Source organism: Euwallacea similis, chromosome 6, assembly GCF_039881205.1.
Source record: "Euwallacea similis isolate ESF13 chromosome 6, ESF131.1, whole genome shotgun sequence".
In the NCBI taxonomy this organism is placed as follows: Eukaryota; Metazoa; Arthropoda; class Insecta; order Coleoptera; family Curculionidae; genus Euwallacea; species Euwallacea similis.
The window spans coordinates 3,328,464-3,345,273 of NC_089614.1; the positions used below are offsets into that span (position 1 = coordinate 3,328,464).

Genomic DNA, 16,810 nt, shown 5'->3' on the forward strand with positions numbered 1-16,810 from the left:
TTTTATCCAGTATAGAAAAGCCAGATATGCCAGAGATTTATTGCGCTTCACATCGAAATGTACAAGTTACTTCGAAAACTGCTGCTTCAGAAAATACTGCGGTATCCAAAAACTACATAACTCTAAATTAATTTAGGTTCTTTCATGAAAATATAGCAGAGTTTGGCGCATTTTTTAATTTCTAATACGTTGGCCGGCTCGTTCACCAGATCTTTCCCCATTAGATTATTATTTATCGATAACTGTGAAAGACCTCATTTAGAAAATAAGAAGAAGGGGCATTCAGATCAATATGGAACTTAAGAAGACGCATAAAGTGGTGTTTGGAAGTGTAGGATCAATTCTTCGAGCATCTCTTGTAATTTCCTTCATTTACTTGTTTCTTATTTTATAACTTCCAAATTCATTCCTTGCAAAAACAGGATTTTTGATATAATCACCAGACTATGACACTAAACTATTAGAAAAAACAAAGTTGATGATGGTTGGTAACAATTGAAACGTCGGATTTTAAATATAACATCGTCATGTAGAAAAGGAAAAGTTACAATGAAGGGTAAAAGAATTTTGAATTATTCCGCACAAGCCTCCAAACAAGCTCAGGAAAAATAAAGACAGAATATTCTTTAAACTCCTAAGTAAGCAACTTTGACTAAATTTAACCGACCGTGTCTATTTTATGGCAGCCAAGATCTCTATAGTTGAGCTTCAGAAACGAACATTCTTCCAATTTCGATTAGTATTTTTTTTATTTAGCATGAATCGAAAAAATATTTCAGACAAATTTGTCTTATTTTTTGTCATGTTATCCGAATCTGTAAAAAATGGGGGTTGCCGTTTGAAATTAAAAAGTTAACCCCCGCCCCACTCATACTGGGAATGGAGGAGAATCAACTTTAGCACCAATACATTTCCCTCTCAGAGTGATCAAAGTTTGATGCTAAACATTTCTTTATAGGGTGTCTAGTATTTGAGATATGTTAATATTGGAAGTTAAATGTTACACCATGTATATTTCATTATTTTTCTGATAAGCAAATTGCATATTTGGACCAAATAAAAAGGACAATAACAAAAACATAGTTAATTGGGTGTAATATATATTTTCTTCAATTTATCAATCTCTTTTTTTTATGACCCATCTGTAGATTTTTTTTAGGTGTAATACAAGGTGTTTACTTAACAGCCCTTTGGACTTCTATGAGTTTATTTGTGATTTTATAAAAAAATCATTTATGACGACGTATTTGAGACTAATGAAGGTATATTTTCAAATTAGTGACAACCCTACAGGGTGTCTCAAAAAAGCGGGACATTATAAAATGTTATTTTTTTACGTTGGACTGTCCTGGCTTGAAACTATAACGTTTTAAAAGAAATACACATTTGCAGTGTCTCATAAAAAAAATTAATATCGTAGTTAACTTAAGTTAAATTTTGAAAATTTTAGGATGGATTCTCATATAAGATCACCTTAGCAGGCATGAATACTTGTTTAGCCAAAAATACATACAGGGTGTTCACAATAACAATATATATTCATACATATGATTCCTGCTAAATAGAACATTTGTAATTTTATGTAGCGGTGGACGAATACTTATAGTAATGTACGTAATAGTTTTTAAAAATTGAAATGTACGTTCATTTTCTATTAAAAAAGTACCTACAGAAAGTGCTGCCTTCTAAGAACAAATACCTCATTTTCGTTTTATTTGCAATATATGCTGCGAAAATGTTTCTTTTATATTTATTGTGTAGATCTTTCAGAGATGCGCAAAAAGGAGATGAACAAAGAAAAAAAATTAAGAATCCTCGGCCTTTTACATTAGGAATAATTCTTCATCAATGGAAGAAACTTTGGGCATCCCCAGACACATTTCCTACTATTTAGATATTAAATCTCATGTTTCTTGCACACACGCTTCCCTGGATAAAACGGCTTTAGTCCGAATTTGGGATAAAATAAGGTAGATAAAATGATTATTCCAAGGAGTCGAATAGTTCCCGCCTTTACCTTGTATAAACTTGTCCCCGGGAAATAAATGGCTTTTATCTGCCACTCCTTCTATTTTACCCCAAATCTTAATTTTAGTTTAGCCAAAGCACCCATGCATTTTCAATAAAATTGCGTCAGGCATTCCTATTGATTCAAGTATTTAATAATATTTTGAGTCAACTTTGACCCAGCGAAAGTACGATTTTTTTTTTAATAACGGAGAATCATAATAAATCAATTTTTTAATTATTCGCATTTTAAACATCTTTATGCACGATACTTTTCTGCAATCAAGAATAATCATGCTGCATTGCTACAAGCTAGAAAATACATTAAATAAATTTTAAAAAATCAAGGCCCCTTTAGTTACTGATTTCAGGCTGTAAGCAAACCTTCGTTAAACTTACTATTTTATTGACAATGTCGGGATTCTAGATTTACATATTAGAAAACCAATTATACGCAATATTCTTGTAAAATTGTTGCTAAGAATTTTTTTTTCCAAAACAATAGCACATTTGTGGGAAAAGAAAATTATAGATATTCAGGTTGGTTCGATTGTTATTTTTCATTATTATCATGTCCTAAATCGTTAAAATTAGAATATCAAATTAAATGAGATAAAGGTTGCTAAATTTTAGGATAAATTAAGATTCAAAAACGGTGTTACCAAATTTCATTTGATTTACTAAATATTTTGAGAAAAAAAACAAGGCAGTCGTAACAGTTTTTTTCATAATAAATCCAAAACTGGCGACTCTACAAAGAAATCAATACGAAATTCTATTGCTTCATTAAGATCTATGTACTGACATTAATAGCTTTTCGTGTGATAAAGAATTGAATTGCAGGCAAAAAGTACATCTAAAATACAAATTAAAAAAATCAGGTCCATATTTTAAAAAATGAAGTAAGAGTTAATATATCAGAAACTAAACAGCAATACGAAAATGTATTAAAATCAGTATGTAGACCTCAAAAAAACTAATAATGGTCAATAAAGTTTTTTCTCAAGAATCACCAGTTTTAAACTTATTTGGAAAAAACTGCTTTCACAGGTTTTGTTTTTTGTACAAAATTTGGCAATACTATTTACGAACCTTAGTTATTATTAGCAATTGAACCATCCCGTAGAATAACGTTAAATAGAATCTTTCTATAAACTAATTCTATGCCTAAAGGATATAGTATTTGTAAATTGTACATATACAGGGTGTTTCAGAATAAGTCCGCCAACTACCTACTATAGGTTCCTGTGACCAAAATAAGAAAAAAGGTTCTAACGAACACTGATTCGTTTTTTCTTCCTCCTGGAAATACAGAGAGGTAAAAAATTAAAATTTTTTCCTAATAAATCCATTCCGGCATTAAATATTTTTATGAAAATTAGGGTGTGTAAAATAAGTGTAAAGACACATCTTTTAAAGGGAAAAAATGTTCAAATTTAATCGGTGGCGTCCCCATTGATGTGACCCTGAACATTTTAAAGAAAAATATGATATGACACTGGTTTAAAAAAGTAATTAATGATTGCTTATATGTAATCATTATGGAAATATAGTTAAAATAATTTAGAAATATAACAAATAATATAGAAAAAGTGAAATAATATATATAGACCTAATATAAATTTCAAAATAGCCTCTCACAATATAAAATCCTACTTCTGCTGCCACCTTTGGGCACTATGTATAATTTACATAAGTATAATTCCAGGTTTTTTCTCTAGTCAATTTGTACTCTACTATCTGCTAAAAGATGTCACTGTCAGACATACAATAAAAAGAGAATATATTAAGTAATATCTCTTTCTAGGAGGGTGTTGTGAAATACCAAAAGCTATGAGGACTAATAATAGTTCTAAAAGAACCCAAGACTAATAATAATGAATTAGCTAAATTTGCACAACTTGGCAATGACGCATTGACATGCAATTGACATACTTGAAGTTTCGCATCGTAGACAGACAACAAAAAGACGTCAAACAAAAATGTTACAGGCACAAGCACAACATTCTCAAACTCAAAATACATTTTTCGGAATGGACATATCCGAGACAGGTTTTAACGTAAATAATTTCAATGTGCCCCCTGAATACAAATCAGAACCGTCCTACTGCCTTTGCGGGCAGCCTTACAACTCGGATAATTTTATGATCCAATGTGACTCCTGTAAAGATTGGTTTCATAGCACGTAAGTTTGTAAACAATAAAACCGTATCTTTTAATCTTTTTTAGGCAAAAAACTACTTTTTCTGGTAACTTTTTAGATGCTGTGACTTTCGAGAATGGCAAGCAATAGCAATAGATAAGTACCATTGTCCTAGGTGTGCGCCAATAATAGGACCTTCAATATGTAGGTTTGAACACTTGTATTAGCATTCTTTCTACTAGTGCATTGTAGATAAAACAATTCGTAATTCCCACCGTCATGATTATTGGGATCCTGAAGCATCCAACAAACCAGTACAAACAGGAACACCAGCATTTATTCAGGAGTTGTGCACAAGACATTTTCCTCCTGCCGATGATGTCTTGATCAAACTTTCGGGATCTGAATTGACACAGGAATTTATTGAAACAAAAGGCTTCAACAATCCCATAGTAGTCAATACCAAGGAGGGTTTGGACATGATAATGCCTCCAGAGAATTTTTCATACATAGACGTAATGAAATTAGTAGGGGATGATAAAGAAATTGATGTCATTGATGTATGTCGACAAAATAGCATACGAATGACTTTAAGAGATTTTATAGAATATGTGGTCAATATTGACAGGAGTCGAATATTTAATGTAGTTAGCCTAGAATTTTCAAATACTGGGTAAGTGATCATCACTTGTTATATACCTTTTATGTGAAACCATTTCTAAAGAGTATTATCGGTTGTAAATTAGTGTCCAATATCATGATAATAACCAATCGCTGACATAATTTTTTTTAAATGGCTTTAATAACTACTTAACTCATTTTCATCAAAACTAAACCATTTAATAAAACTAATTTAAATTAAAAGGATAGGGTGTGGCTTTAATTAAATAGAGAAAGGCACTAAACGAGGTCGGAAGAGTTTGTATCAAATGGTTAAGTTGTTAAGACCTGCATTGGGTTACTCAGATGTATTACAGAAATGTGTTATTTTTGAAATTCAAATCTGATTCCAAATTTTTTTAACATATGGCAATGCAAATTCAACATTTTGAACTACTAAATAATTTTTGTTCTTTGTAAATTACTATTTTTATTTTTATTAAAAACAATGCAATGTTTTGGTTTTGGTGAGAATGACCTGAGGGGCAAACCACTGAGGAAATGGTGTGTATAGACGTTGGGAAGATTTTTTTTTAGCCTGTTTTAAGTACGGGAATTTCTTGGAAAGTAAGGCAAAGTAAAAATGATACATATAAAATAAATAAGAAGTATAAGGAATTGGATGAAATTATATAGAGTGATTCGGTTTCTATAGTGGAAACTTTAAGAGCCAATGCAGAATCAAAAAGTAGTATAAATTTGCTTTATAAATATTGTTTTTAAAAAACACCTCTCCATTGCATATTAAAAATGGAAATATTTTTCTCATTTAGTCAATTTTGTAACACTCATCTTTCACCAGCAAAATAAATGATAAAAAAAATTCCCACATCAGCAACATAAAAGATTTTATTAAGAGTAATAATCACAAAGTAGACGCTGTATAGTCACTTAGGTATATGTTTGAAGTCACCTTGGAGAACAGATTTTTTCAGTAATTTTGTGGGAAATTATATAGTGTATTAATAAACTAATGATTCAGACCATTTTAACACCCATTATTTAAAATTTATGACCAATTATAATAGAAAAGGAAAATTTGTTAAAAAAACAAAACTCTTGCCCTTATAGTTAGCTAAGTTATTATAGTAGATCTTAAAAATTTACATCTGAAAAACATAGCTCCTAAAAAACTTCTTGACACATTGAGTAACATAAACAGCTATAACTATTATAACCGATCTTATGTAACATTGAGAAGAAAGTGTGCAAATATTGTTTGGGATTATTAGAATCAAGCAGAAAGTACTGCCTAGGATACGGAGAGTATGGGTTAGTAAGCAATAAATTCTCTAAATGTGCAAGTGCAATGGAAGTATTTAGAAAGTTCTAGAGACTTATGAAGTAATTTAAAAAATTTTCGTCAGCGGTTTACCCCTTGAATTGACCCACTTATTGTTTTGAGTAATTTTTTCAAATTTCTTTAACAATTTTAGAATGACACATATTATTGAGCCACCATTAATAGCTCGGAAATTAGACTGGGCTAATTCAATTTGGCCTGAGAATTGTGAAGGCCGCCCCCAAGTTCAAAAGTATTGCTTAATGAGTGTCAAAGACTCTTATACAGATTTTCATATAGACTTTGGAGGTACTAGTGTTTGGTACCATGTCTTGAGAGGTGAAAAAGTATTTTTCTTTGTAAAACCTACACCTGCAAATCTAACTTTATATTCTCAATGGATGACCTCCACCAATCAAAGTGAGACATTTTTTGGTGATCAGGTAATAAAAACCATTAAGTGGTTTAGAAGTTAGGTGCATCATAATGTGATCCATAGGTGGATCAGTGCCACAAATTTCATCTTAGACAGGGTCAAACAATGTTAATCCCTACAGGATGGATTCATGCAGTATATACTCCTGTTGATTCGCTAGTTTTTGGTGGTAATTTTCTACATAGCTACAATATAAGTATGCAGTTAAGTTGTTATGAAATTGAACGAAAAATTAAGACGGAAACGAAGTATATGTATCCCAGCTTTATTACAATCAATTTCTTTGCTGCCACTAAACTTTTGGAAGAAGTGATAAAAATTAATATGACTGGAGGTGCCAGGGCTCCAGAAAATCTTTTAACTGGCCTTAAGGCTCTGCAGCAAGCTATTAAACAGTGGAACAGTGAAAAAGAAGTAAGTTTTTGTCTTATTATTTTGTTATCGGTTTTGCTAATCCATTGAATTTTAGTTTAATTTCGCTGTCAGTGAACAGCTGCCCTATGGTATAAATATACCTAAGCTTCTTAAAGATATAGGAAAGGAAATCAGACACGCCGAGAGAATAATTAACCATTTGAATCCGCCCAAACCTGAGCGGGAGTCTAAAAGAAAAAGGAAAAAACCTGTAAATAAAGATTTTGTCGATTATTCACTATCCCCTAAGACTTTTAATTTTGAGGTCAGTTTATTCATTTTCTACCTTCAACTGCTTTAAGAAGCTCTTACTTTTTAGTACATGCCTGTAGCTCCAGCCCAATTCAATTCGCCTCCAACTTACTCAAAATCTGTTAACCCTGCAAGTTTAAAATTGAGTTTACCTAAGCCTGCCACTTATCCGTACGAAAGATCAAACGCAAATGGCAATCAATTGCCAAATTACAACTCTCAACCATTGCCTAGCATGCATAACAGTCATTTGTGGAATTTGCCTTTTGACAGGCCTCAAGAGACTGTTGCTGAATACAAAGGAGGTACTGTTTTAAAATTCAAGTTAGGGTAGGTATTACAGTCTTGAATAAGTGTGATGTTACTACCTAAAAACTTCCAATTAAAAGGGCAAAAGATCTAATGCCACCCACAATCATACAAAACGACTTAACCATGCCTAATGATCCATACGGTGATGGCTTTGACAGCAAAGACGTTTACGATTTTCATGACGATAGTGATAGAGATGAAGACTGTTTTAATTTTACCATCGACGAAAACCCTAAAAAGAAGAAAAAGTCGGGCATTAAAACTAAATTACCTGGTGAGTCAGTTTTTTTCTGTACTGTAAACTTGTCCCATTTTGCTCATTTTTTACTTTTTAATCGGCTTTTACCTACCATCACCAAATATATATGAAATTAAGAAAATAAGACAATTAAGGAAACAAATTATAATGGGCAAATTGTACTGGTATGACACAGCTTTTCCCAGTTAAATTTTGAATGTGTAACGTTTGCGCATAAGTAGGTACCATGAATTTGAATTTGGTACTAGAGTATTATAAACGAAAATTTTTAACAAAAAGCCGTATAATTTTTAGAATTAAGATACAATACAATTTCGTTTAAACCATGTTTAGAAATAGAATTTATAAAAACATAACGATTTTAATGATTAGATAATGTGCTTAGCTTTAAAAGAAAAAAGTGGAGAAAAACCATGTTAACTTTCCTATGCACTATAGTATACAATGCGACTGTTAAGAACCCGTGTAAGTTTTAGTAAAACTGCGGTGTTTCCAGTTATAAAATATCATATTGCACGCCTGACAAAATAGGACATGTTTATGGTATCTAAATCAAGAAACACGTAGGTACAATTGTGATATTTTTGCAGCTAAACAGTCAAAAAAACATAAAATACCGATTGGTCTAAGCACTAATGGAATTGAATCTCTACTACAAGCATCTCTCTCTGTGCCGTAAGTCATTCGTCATTTTTTGTATTTCACATAGAGTAAGGACAATTTCCTTTAGGAATAGGTCACATGGAAGCACATCCCCTTCAACCTCAGAAGCCATCGCTGGCATGCTCTCCATTAGTCAGAATTGGGCGCCTAACTCGAAAAATGGGTGCCAACAACCGAGTCCTGAAGAAGATGTAAATAACGTGCATCAAGATGAGGACTATAGTAAGTTGCTGTTCTGATCATATAATGTTGCAATGGAGTAAACATAAGTTTTAACGCTGTATATTTATTCAAAAGTATACCCATCACTGGACAATTCAGACGATGAAGACATTCACATATTTAAGCCGCGAGGTCGCACTAAAGTGGACGAAGCTTGGAACCCGAAAGCAAGAGTGGGACCCCTTTTACCCAAAATGAACCGTCCAGCTAGAGAAGGTACCAAAAAGCAAGCTGTAGAGAAGGTATTGGAAGCCGCAGCTGCTCGAAGATCCATCGACTCCACAGACAAGGTATATACCCATCTTTTTATCGTCAATTTCGTGTTTCACTTCGATTTTGTGGCTATAGGGTCTGCTGGTATCGCAAAAACGACAGTATCGTCGTAAAAAAACCAAGCCAAAGTTAGACTTAAGGGGACCGACCAGTAATCCGCCAGGTTCGCTTCTTTTACCGACAGCAAACAGTTTAGCTGGAAGTTCTGGGCCAAGCAGTAATGGTAGTGGTTTGGCTAAAACCTCCAGTCCGAGTTCCTCGGGAACGCCGTCGACCCCGCCTACCCCGAAACCGAGGAAGGGGATGAAGACTGTTAAACAACGATTAGGTAAAATTTTAAAAATACATAAAATGATTCATTGAGCCATGATTTAGATATTTAAGCATTTGATATATTTTTATAAAATATATTATAGTAACTCGAGTCGGTAAGTAGATGGTACTTCGAAGTTTTTAAAGTTTAATGCCCGTTAGTGCGCGTATCCTCTCAATTATGTTCTTGAATAGGTTGCACGAGCATGCAAAGGAATTGTTTAAATTTGGCTCAAGTCTTGAACATTCCTTTTAGATACTAATTCACGGCCCTTTTTACGTAAATGGTATTAATTTCGATGAGCATAAGAATTATATAATACGGGTAAACAAGCACTTTAAAAGTGTTTTTCGATTGGCTTCTTTTTTTAAGAGTTCCGACTCTTACCGTTAAGTTTTACGAAGTTTTTGTCACATTTTTTCAGTTGGCAGTTTTACAGGGTTTAGGTCGTATTACATTATACTTTATACAAAATAATTGTTAGTTTCTATTGTATTTACATGTGTTTACTTTAGAAGTAGTCGCTAACAACCATATTATATTATTATATCATGTATCATCTTGCCTTGATCAGCGTTTTTTATCTCTTAAAAACAGTGTTGAGGTAAAAGAATCATATATTTGTGATAAAATATAGCAGACGTTGCTAATAAAAAAATTGATAAAAGGGGGAAACGAACAAAAAAGTGACTACACAATATGTTCTAATATTTTTATAAATATATTGTTAGGGTCTAATTTTTATTTTTAACGACCTTGTATAGTAAGTATGATAGGAGTTTTAGTTATATTTGTAACATATGTACATTCAGCGAAATTTTTCTAGGGGACCCTTATAAGGGAAGTTCGTCAGTTTCTTTCTATTATGTAAATAATTAAAGTCGTTCATTTCTGTGATCTTTGCAAAATCGGATTTTGCACTAGCATAAACCCAATATTTTCATCACTATGTAGTTTTCAAATAAATACGGCTACCTTTCAAACTCTGTTTATTTAATTCACCTATGGTCAGGCACTAGTGGAACTTAATACAATCTAGTATTCGGAATAACAGTTTTTCGCATAGTTGCCTTTTTATTATATTATTCCAACATCACCATTAAAGACAAGTGTATTTACTTCAGCCTTGCTATATCCCCAATTCAACCATCCATGGTTACTAATTGGCAATACTATAATTATTTTTTTAATTTCTGAATTCCTAGATTTTATGTACAGTAATTCTAAATTGGTTTTGTTATCAGATTTTAACTTTAATTTACTGACTGTAAATGGTTACACCGCACACTGCTGAATCTGTTGGAATGCTATTATTTCAAACCTCACATAAATGTGATTAAAGAAGAGGGTGCAGCCTTCAGCTAGGTAGAGGTATCGACCACCGCTAAATTAGTGAATGTTATTTGAAAAACCCGCCGATATTTAAAGAAATCATACTTTACTTCTGTACCTACAATCTCTCTCAATTTATTCCATTAAATTTAAATGTTTAATTTAGTAAATACATTCTAAAACTATTTCGCCATTTGTATCCTATATGTATAAGTTATTGCAAGCTACTATGCTCCGAAATACTTTAGTCAGACTTCTAATCACTATACAGTATAGATTAGATATTTACTGTCTTAATATGCAAAGGAATTCTGTTTCTTATTATAAGAAGAGGATCTATAACGATGAAAGTTTTAAGGTTTTCTAATTACTTTGCTAATGAAAACTAGTACGAAGTTTATTCTGCAAATGAAATGAAAAATAAGTATGGGACATTTTCCAATTTCGTATCCCATTGTTTCTCAACTTAGTCTTTCGTATATCTAACTGTGGAGTGAATCAGAACAAACCGCAATGTATTAGTACTATATTAAGAAGTATATTAATTACATTAAAGACATATATCGGCAGTACTAAAAGCATGGAATCATATAACTTATACATAGTTGAAAAGGAAATGTATAAATATTATCTAACTAAACTTCATAAATAACGTAATGATAACAGAATTCTGAATTTTAATAATTGAACCTAAACCTTTTGAAATATCACACACTCAATCATAATAAAAAAAACACATCAAATTAAAATAGAATCGAATGGTATTGTTCACACTGATCCACGTGTAGTTGCACACTTATTTGTCACTTAATTAAATCTATATAATGTTCTAATACCGACTATGTTTTTTCATCTTATTGACCATAATGAAGTATACAGATTGCTTGGCCCTTTGCCTAACAAGTTTTTTTGTAGTATGAATGACATACCCGTCTTTATTGTAAAATTTCGTGCCAAGTATCTGGCTGCACCGTGTGAAATACTGATTAATGATTTTGCTAGTATAACACCAGTACCTATGTAAAAAGAGAAATAGGCGAAATATTGGGAGCTATCGTTCTGTTGATTGCCAATCTTCTGTCTAAAGTATTTCAGGCTATTAATAATTAAATCTGGTCTCATCTAAAAAAATATAACATGACAAATAATAGTTTGATTTTATTCCCAAAAAGCCTACCGACATGACAATATTATTTATTGAGCTCTCCACTTTCTGACGGATAGGCTCGATAAAGGTAATTGAGTTGCACGACTATATTTCAATCTAGCAAAAGCCTTTGACACTATGTCGTGAACTTTTACTTAACCTTTACGTTCTTATGGCATCAGAGGTATCATGTTAAAACATATTGCCTTTTTTCTAACAGACAGGAAACAGGGTTTGTGTTGAGCGATGTCAAGTAGAGCATATTCGCAGGAGATGGGCATCCAATACAGCATATCCCAGAAAACCATACTGTATACGACACTATTAATTATATAAAGTGATTAGCAGACAATATTCAATCAGGCATCATGTAGACAAGGAATACTGACTGTCCCTTTCCTCTACTTCATTGGCCTGATTAAGTTTGTAAGGAGCATGCAGCTGCGTTCTTCAAATGATAAATTCTATTCTGAAGGCATGTGTATGATAACCTGAGGTTGCAAGCAGCTGTGTATTCCTGTTCATAGAAGATTTTTTGAGAGATGGGTTTACTATAATGGCATATCAATAATACATGTACATTTAGAAGAATAGTTTACTGATAGGTGCACTAAAAGTGTTTTGTTATTGTAATTTTAGTGCCTAAGTTCTTTACTTACTTTTATAATTCATTTTAAACGATTTTAAAATGATTTATATGTATTTGAATCATCAGTTTCCCAGTGTGCTTATTTCTTTTCACATCACTTGTCATTTTTATGTGATTTAGTTGGCAATAAAGTAAATTATTAATATTATCATTACTTCATTAAATTTTTATTTCTTATATATAGCTAAAGGAAGCTTTGAGGTGGTAAATTTTACAGAAACAAAAGGCTTTTGGAACTTAAAACTTTATCACAATCCAGGGTTGGCTGGTCCAATATTAGCAGGACTAGATCACATTTTTTAGAGTAATTAATTTTGTATCCTTTTTATCTGATTATCAATGCTTGATATAACAAAAACTCAGGATGTGCTTCTACAACTATAGTGTTGAACATCATATCATAACTAGTACGATTGAATGGGAATACATAAAATGTTAGGCATAAAGGTAGCAATAAACCTACTATGAGATTTTTTAGAGTAGATCTTAGAAATGCTCGTTGCCAACCTAAAGCTTTAACTCCTGTTGCAGAAACTGTTTCTATTGGTCTATTAGGTATTAAGTTTAAACCCTCAACTTGGACAACCATTAGGCCCATGCAGCGCTTACCTGGTGTGGCACATGTTTTACCATGTAAGAAATATGTCTGTAAGAGAAAACTTTGTAGTTACAGCTGTTTTAAACATTACTTATAAATTACCTCAAAAAACAAAACCACAAGTTTATGTAGAGCCTCCAGAAACATCAGTTCAAAAGCCAAAGGTAGGTTTACCTCTTGATCTTCCAAAAGCCCTTTTTGGATCATGTCTAGACCATACAGTGCACTTCTATGTTAATTTAGTTTAAAAAATAATACATTACATACAACTTCTATTTACCCAACACTAAAACTCTCCATAAAAACGAATGTTAGTGCTAATTTTAAAGTGAACAACACACAAAAATCAATGATCTCAGCACACAGTCTCTTCCAAAGAGGAGGAATTTTAAATTCATATGTAGTTGGAAGCCTCAATAAATTCGGAGGTAGGATGACTGTAATATGTTATTTATATTTAATGCTATACTTATAGCGAAAACTACTTACAGGGATATGTCTGATAAAAGGGCACTCTATTGAATGCATTATTGTTTTCAAGATTGTTTCCCAAGTCTGCATTTGGAAACTGTTCATTATTGAGGATGTGGCCTTCTTGATTTTGGTCTGCGGGGGGGATTTGATAGAAGGCAGCATAAGGATTTTGCTGGTTGTGGGGAATGTTGCTGGACTGGCCTTGGGACCCATCCAGAGGGAACTGTAACCCAGAAAGAGTGTTAGAACCAGTTGAAGCGGAAAGGCTATACCACAATCGAGCGTCATCTAACCACTTTCTGAGTTTTTCAAAATATTCTTCGCGATCCTTTTTGGCTTTTTGCCAATCCATCGTAAACGATTTCCGTAGGTTTTGATTGTCTTTTGGTAACTTTTTATCTATCAGACTCGTACTGTCATGTAGCTAAGCGACGTTGCCAATATAAGCAAATTTTCAGTTGTTTTCCTACAACTATGTGTTAGATATTCATTTTCTATCAACCCTAAAAAGTTGCAATCTACATGATGATTTCTTAAAAGTGCATCAATCCATTCTTCAACCGTAATAAAAATGACAATAAAGATGACATTGTTTTTTTTAAACAACTGGCAACACTTTTTTTTGGAAAATTTATGAGGTTAAGAAGATTCATTTTTGTTGACATTTGCTAACAAGAACTGTTTAAATGTATTTAGAAAAAAGTGATTTTATTTACATAAATGATCGCCACGGTATCGAGTATCCAATTTTAATACCTTATGATGACCCAGTAGAAGAACTGGCCCATATTATTATACTAAAAAACGACTTGCCAGGCTATGTTGAGAAAGGTAAATATAGCACCTACATATCTCTAATCCGCTTGTGTTATTAGAATTTAAATTTATCCTATCGCACAGATCTTGAGGAGCATCTTAAACAATTCATAGAAGCACAAACAACAAAATATTATGAAGAAAGATCTGCAGACATTATAGAAAAAGCTGAGAACCATATGCTTAATTTTGATGAAATTACTAAAGATTGGGAGAACCTTATAAGAGAGGTGGGTCATCAGCAAAAGTGCGTTCACAGTTTAACTCTATTTAGGTAAACTTTATCTGGATAAGTTTTGCCTTGGTTGCTCTTGGTATTTACCCATGTAAAAAGAATATTAAGAATCGTAAACAAGTGTAAAATAATTCTATATCTTTATATACAGTAGTTGAAAATTTATCCTAAATTCAAAAAACAGTAGCAAGTAATAAAATTTAGGGTAATTAAAATACTCATCCATACTTTTATCACAGTTTTTATCTTTAATTCAAGGTGAACATATGCTTTTTTAATTAAATATTGGTTTTCATAATATCTTATTAACACTTACATTATGCGAATGGATGAAACATACTACTGTACCAAAATATTCATGTCATTAAATTTAGTGTCTTCAGTCAAATTGGAAATAAAAGATAATTTTAAAATAAACCCACAAACGACCATTTAAAAGTTCAAAATTTCCAAATGTAACAATTACAGCATTACAGTTTCAATTGTGGTAAAAATTTAAATGCCTAACATCTTTCTCTGGAATAATGAATAACTTCTCAAGATTGGACATAAATAATCAGAATGAATGAATGGACATGAATAATTAGACCTTACCACCCAATGCATCTCTATATGCCTGTCAGGCATCTGGCAAAACTGTGAACGCCCCCCAAAAGATTTAATTTCACTCCAAAATTAAACAAATATATTAAAGGAAGTGGTAGAATTTGGTGAAAAACGATGTGCTTCAGATGAGGAGCTCTTTGCCACTGCATATCATAAGCTTGTTCATTCACCAGCATTGGAAACCATGGTACAATATGAACATATGCTCTATAAAACTATGAGATTAAAAACTGAAGATAGAAATAATATGATTAAGAAGCTCTCTGCTAGGTAATTTAAAGTTATTTAGTGCATATCAATTGACAAATTGGTATATTACAGGCAAAGTGAAGAAATGAACAAAGCTGTCGACAGACTTGAGCAAGACATGACAGAGACAGAGATTAATGAACTAGTAGCAAGACATTATGAAACCCATTCTCTTCTGCAAGGAAAATTGAGTAGTGAAATTGATACAATGAAAGAAGCCCAAAGGCGGCAATATAGGGAATGGATTATGCAAATGCTTGAGCAAAATGAAGCAAATTCCTCTTTACCTACCCCAAGGCATAAAATTTAATGTGTCAAATAGTTTTTTTTTACCATTAAATTCTAGTTCTCCTATGAGCCCTAGTCCCCTTCGTGATTTTGTCAGTCAAGGAAGCAATACAAATAGGGATCAAATTAGTCCTACATTAGAAGAGAGTTTTACAATTCATTTGGGCTCTCAGCTGAAACAAATGCACAATATTCGAATACTGTCAACAAATGTTATGGATCTATGTGCCCTTGAAGATAATATAGAGATGTACTTTTTAAAGGCAAATTTATGAATTTTTTCATAGGTGAATTCTAGGTCTGAGCCAACCCCTCAATTGCTTCAAACAGCTTTAGGGCTTTATTCCAATGATCTTACTGGCTTAGTTCTAATGACAGATAACAAAATAGGATCAAGGTTAACACAAGAATTTCAGAAAATATGCCAGGCTACTACAGAATTTCATTTTCCTCACATTGAAGAGCAACTTGATAAGATCACTGAGGTGGCAAATAAATATTTAAAGTGTCCACAACCAGAATCAACACGTAAAGCTAATAGTGAACTATTGCAACCTGGAGATTTTTACATGACAAGACATTCAAATTTGGCCCAAGTACATGTAATTTTTCACATGGCTACTGATGATAGTTTAAGGGGAAGTGATATCAATAGCAGACATCCTGTTGTTCTGGGATTGAGGCATATTTTGAAAACCGCCTGTTCTAATGACATTACTTCTTTGACTATACCTCTTTTACTACAGTATGATTTAACTGAGGTAATCTCTGTTTTTCTTTAATCCCAGTAATATTGGGTTATTTGTTTTAAGGAGATGACTGTGAATTGGTGCGAAAAGAGAGCGGAGCTCGTTTTTAAGTGTGTCAAAGGATTTATGATTGAGATGGCTTCTTGGGGTGGGTCAGAACTTAAGAATTTGCAGTTTATGTTACCAGAGGTAGAAGTAGTTTAACCAATGAATTAAGGTGATATAGATAATTTTTATTTTTAGGGAATATCCAATGATGTTTTTGCATCCATGACGGAAATGGTGCCTAGGATTTTTAAGGTGTGCAATCCGAAAATCTTGAAGTGATTGATTACTATTAAATGCAATAAAATTTAAATAAGAAGCATTTTAACCCAAAATAATTGTATAATAAATAGTAATTTATGGACCCACAAACGTAACAACAAAAC

General features: G+C 32.4%; 4 protein-coding genes across 5 annotated transcripts in view; 2 read left to right on the forward strand and 2 right to left on the reverse strand.

Annotated features, from left to right (window-relative positions):
• sosie overlaps nucleotides 1–16,810 on the reverse strand; it is a 99,238-nt gene that overhangs the window by 48,989 nt on the left and 33,439 nt on the right. The gene's annotated exons all lie outside the window — the stretch shown is intronic.
• On the forward strand, nucleotides 3,959–10,219 carry LOC136409445 (histone lysine demethylase PHF8-like). Its single transcript, XM_066390937.1, has 12 exons — nucleotides 3,959–4,192; nucleotides 4,269–4,354; nucleotides 4,403–4,823; nucleotides 6,247–6,535; nucleotides 6,592–6,942; nucleotides 6,998–7,207; nucleotides 7,262–7,524; nucleotides 7,584–7,780; nucleotides 8,356–8,440; nucleotides 8,496–8,650; nucleotides 8,726–8,940; nucleotides 8,999–10,219. Exons 1-12 carry the CDS (start codon nucleotides 3,990–3,992, stop codon nucleotides 9,284–9,286), a joined length of 2,763 nt encoding a protein of 920 aa, XP_066247034.1. The 5' UTR covers nucleotides 3,959–3,989; the 3' UTR covers nucleotides 9,287–10,219.
• LOC136409603 (protein FAM8A1) lies at nucleotides 12,517–13,869 on the reverse strand. Of its 2 annotated transcripts, none has more exons than XM_066391215.1 (4): nucleotides 13,452–13,869; nucleotides 13,243–13,399; nucleotides 13,065–13,188; nucleotides 12,517–13,010 (listed from the first exon to the last, which is right to left on the reverse strand). In XM_066391215.1, exons 1-4 carry the CDS (start codon nucleotides 13,786–13,788, stop codon nucleotides 12,690–12,692), a joined length of 939 nt encoding a protein of 312 aa, XP_066247312.1. In that variant the 5' UTR covers nucleotides 13,789–13,869; the 3' UTR covers nucleotides 12,517–12,689. The 2 variants fall into 2 exon arrangements, with proteins under 2 accessions (XP_066247312.1, XP_066247311.1); XM_066391214.1 differs by having other exon boundaries at nucleotides 13,065–13,191.
• On the forward strand, nucleotides 14,106–16,806 carry LOC136409449 (FERRY endosomal RAB5 effector complex subunit 3). Its single transcript, XM_066390942.1, has 8 exons — nucleotides 14,106–14,267; nucleotides 14,337–14,482; nucleotides 15,182–15,363; nucleotides 15,415–15,639; nucleotides 15,689–15,880; nucleotides 15,929–16,391; nucleotides 16,443–16,568; nucleotides 16,623–16,806. The coding sequence occupies exons 1-8, from the start codon at nucleotides 14,123–14,125 to the stop codon at nucleotides 16,704–16,706; spliced, it is 1,563 nt and encodes a 520-aa protein (XP_066247039.1). The 5' UTR covers nucleotides 14,106–14,122; the 3' UTR covers nucleotides 16,707–16,806.

Coding starts and splice junctions, on each gene's coding strand:
- LOC136409603 (XM_066391214.1), bottom strand. CDS start 13,788: ATGGATTGGCAAAAAGCCAAAAAGGATCGCGAAGAATATTTTGAAAAA. Junction 13,192..13,242: donor ATGGAGAGTTTTAGTGTTGG/GTAAATAGAAGT, acceptor AAATTAACATAG/AAGTGCACTGTATGGTCTAG. Junction 13,011..13,064: donor TTGTGGTTTTGTTTTTTGAG/GTAATTTATAAG, acceptor TTTCTCTTACAG/ACATATTTCTTACATGGTAA.
- LOC136409449 (XM_066390942.1), top strand. CDS start 14,123: ATGTATTTAGAAAAAAGTGATTTTATTTACATAAATGATCGCCACGGT. Junction 15,364..15,414: donor ATTAAGAAGCTCTCTGCTAG/GTAATTTAAAGT, acceptor GGTATATTACAG/GCAAAGTGAAGAAATGAACA. Junction 15,640..15,688: donor TCCTCTTTACCTACCCCAAG/GCATAAAATTTA, acceptor ATTAAATTCTAG/TTCTCCTATGAGCCCTAGTC.
- LOC136409445 (XM_066390937.1), top strand. CDS start 3,990: ATGTTACAGGCACAAGCACAACATTCTCAAACTCAAAATACATTTTTC. Junction 4,355..4,402: donor AATAATAGGACCTTCAATAT/GTAGGTTTGAAC, acceptor AGTGCATTGTAG/ATAAAACAATTCGTAATTCC. Junction 8,441..8,495: donor CAAGCATCTCTCTCTGTGCC/GTAAGTCATTCG, acceptor AATTTCCTTTAG/GAATAGGTCACATGGAAGCA.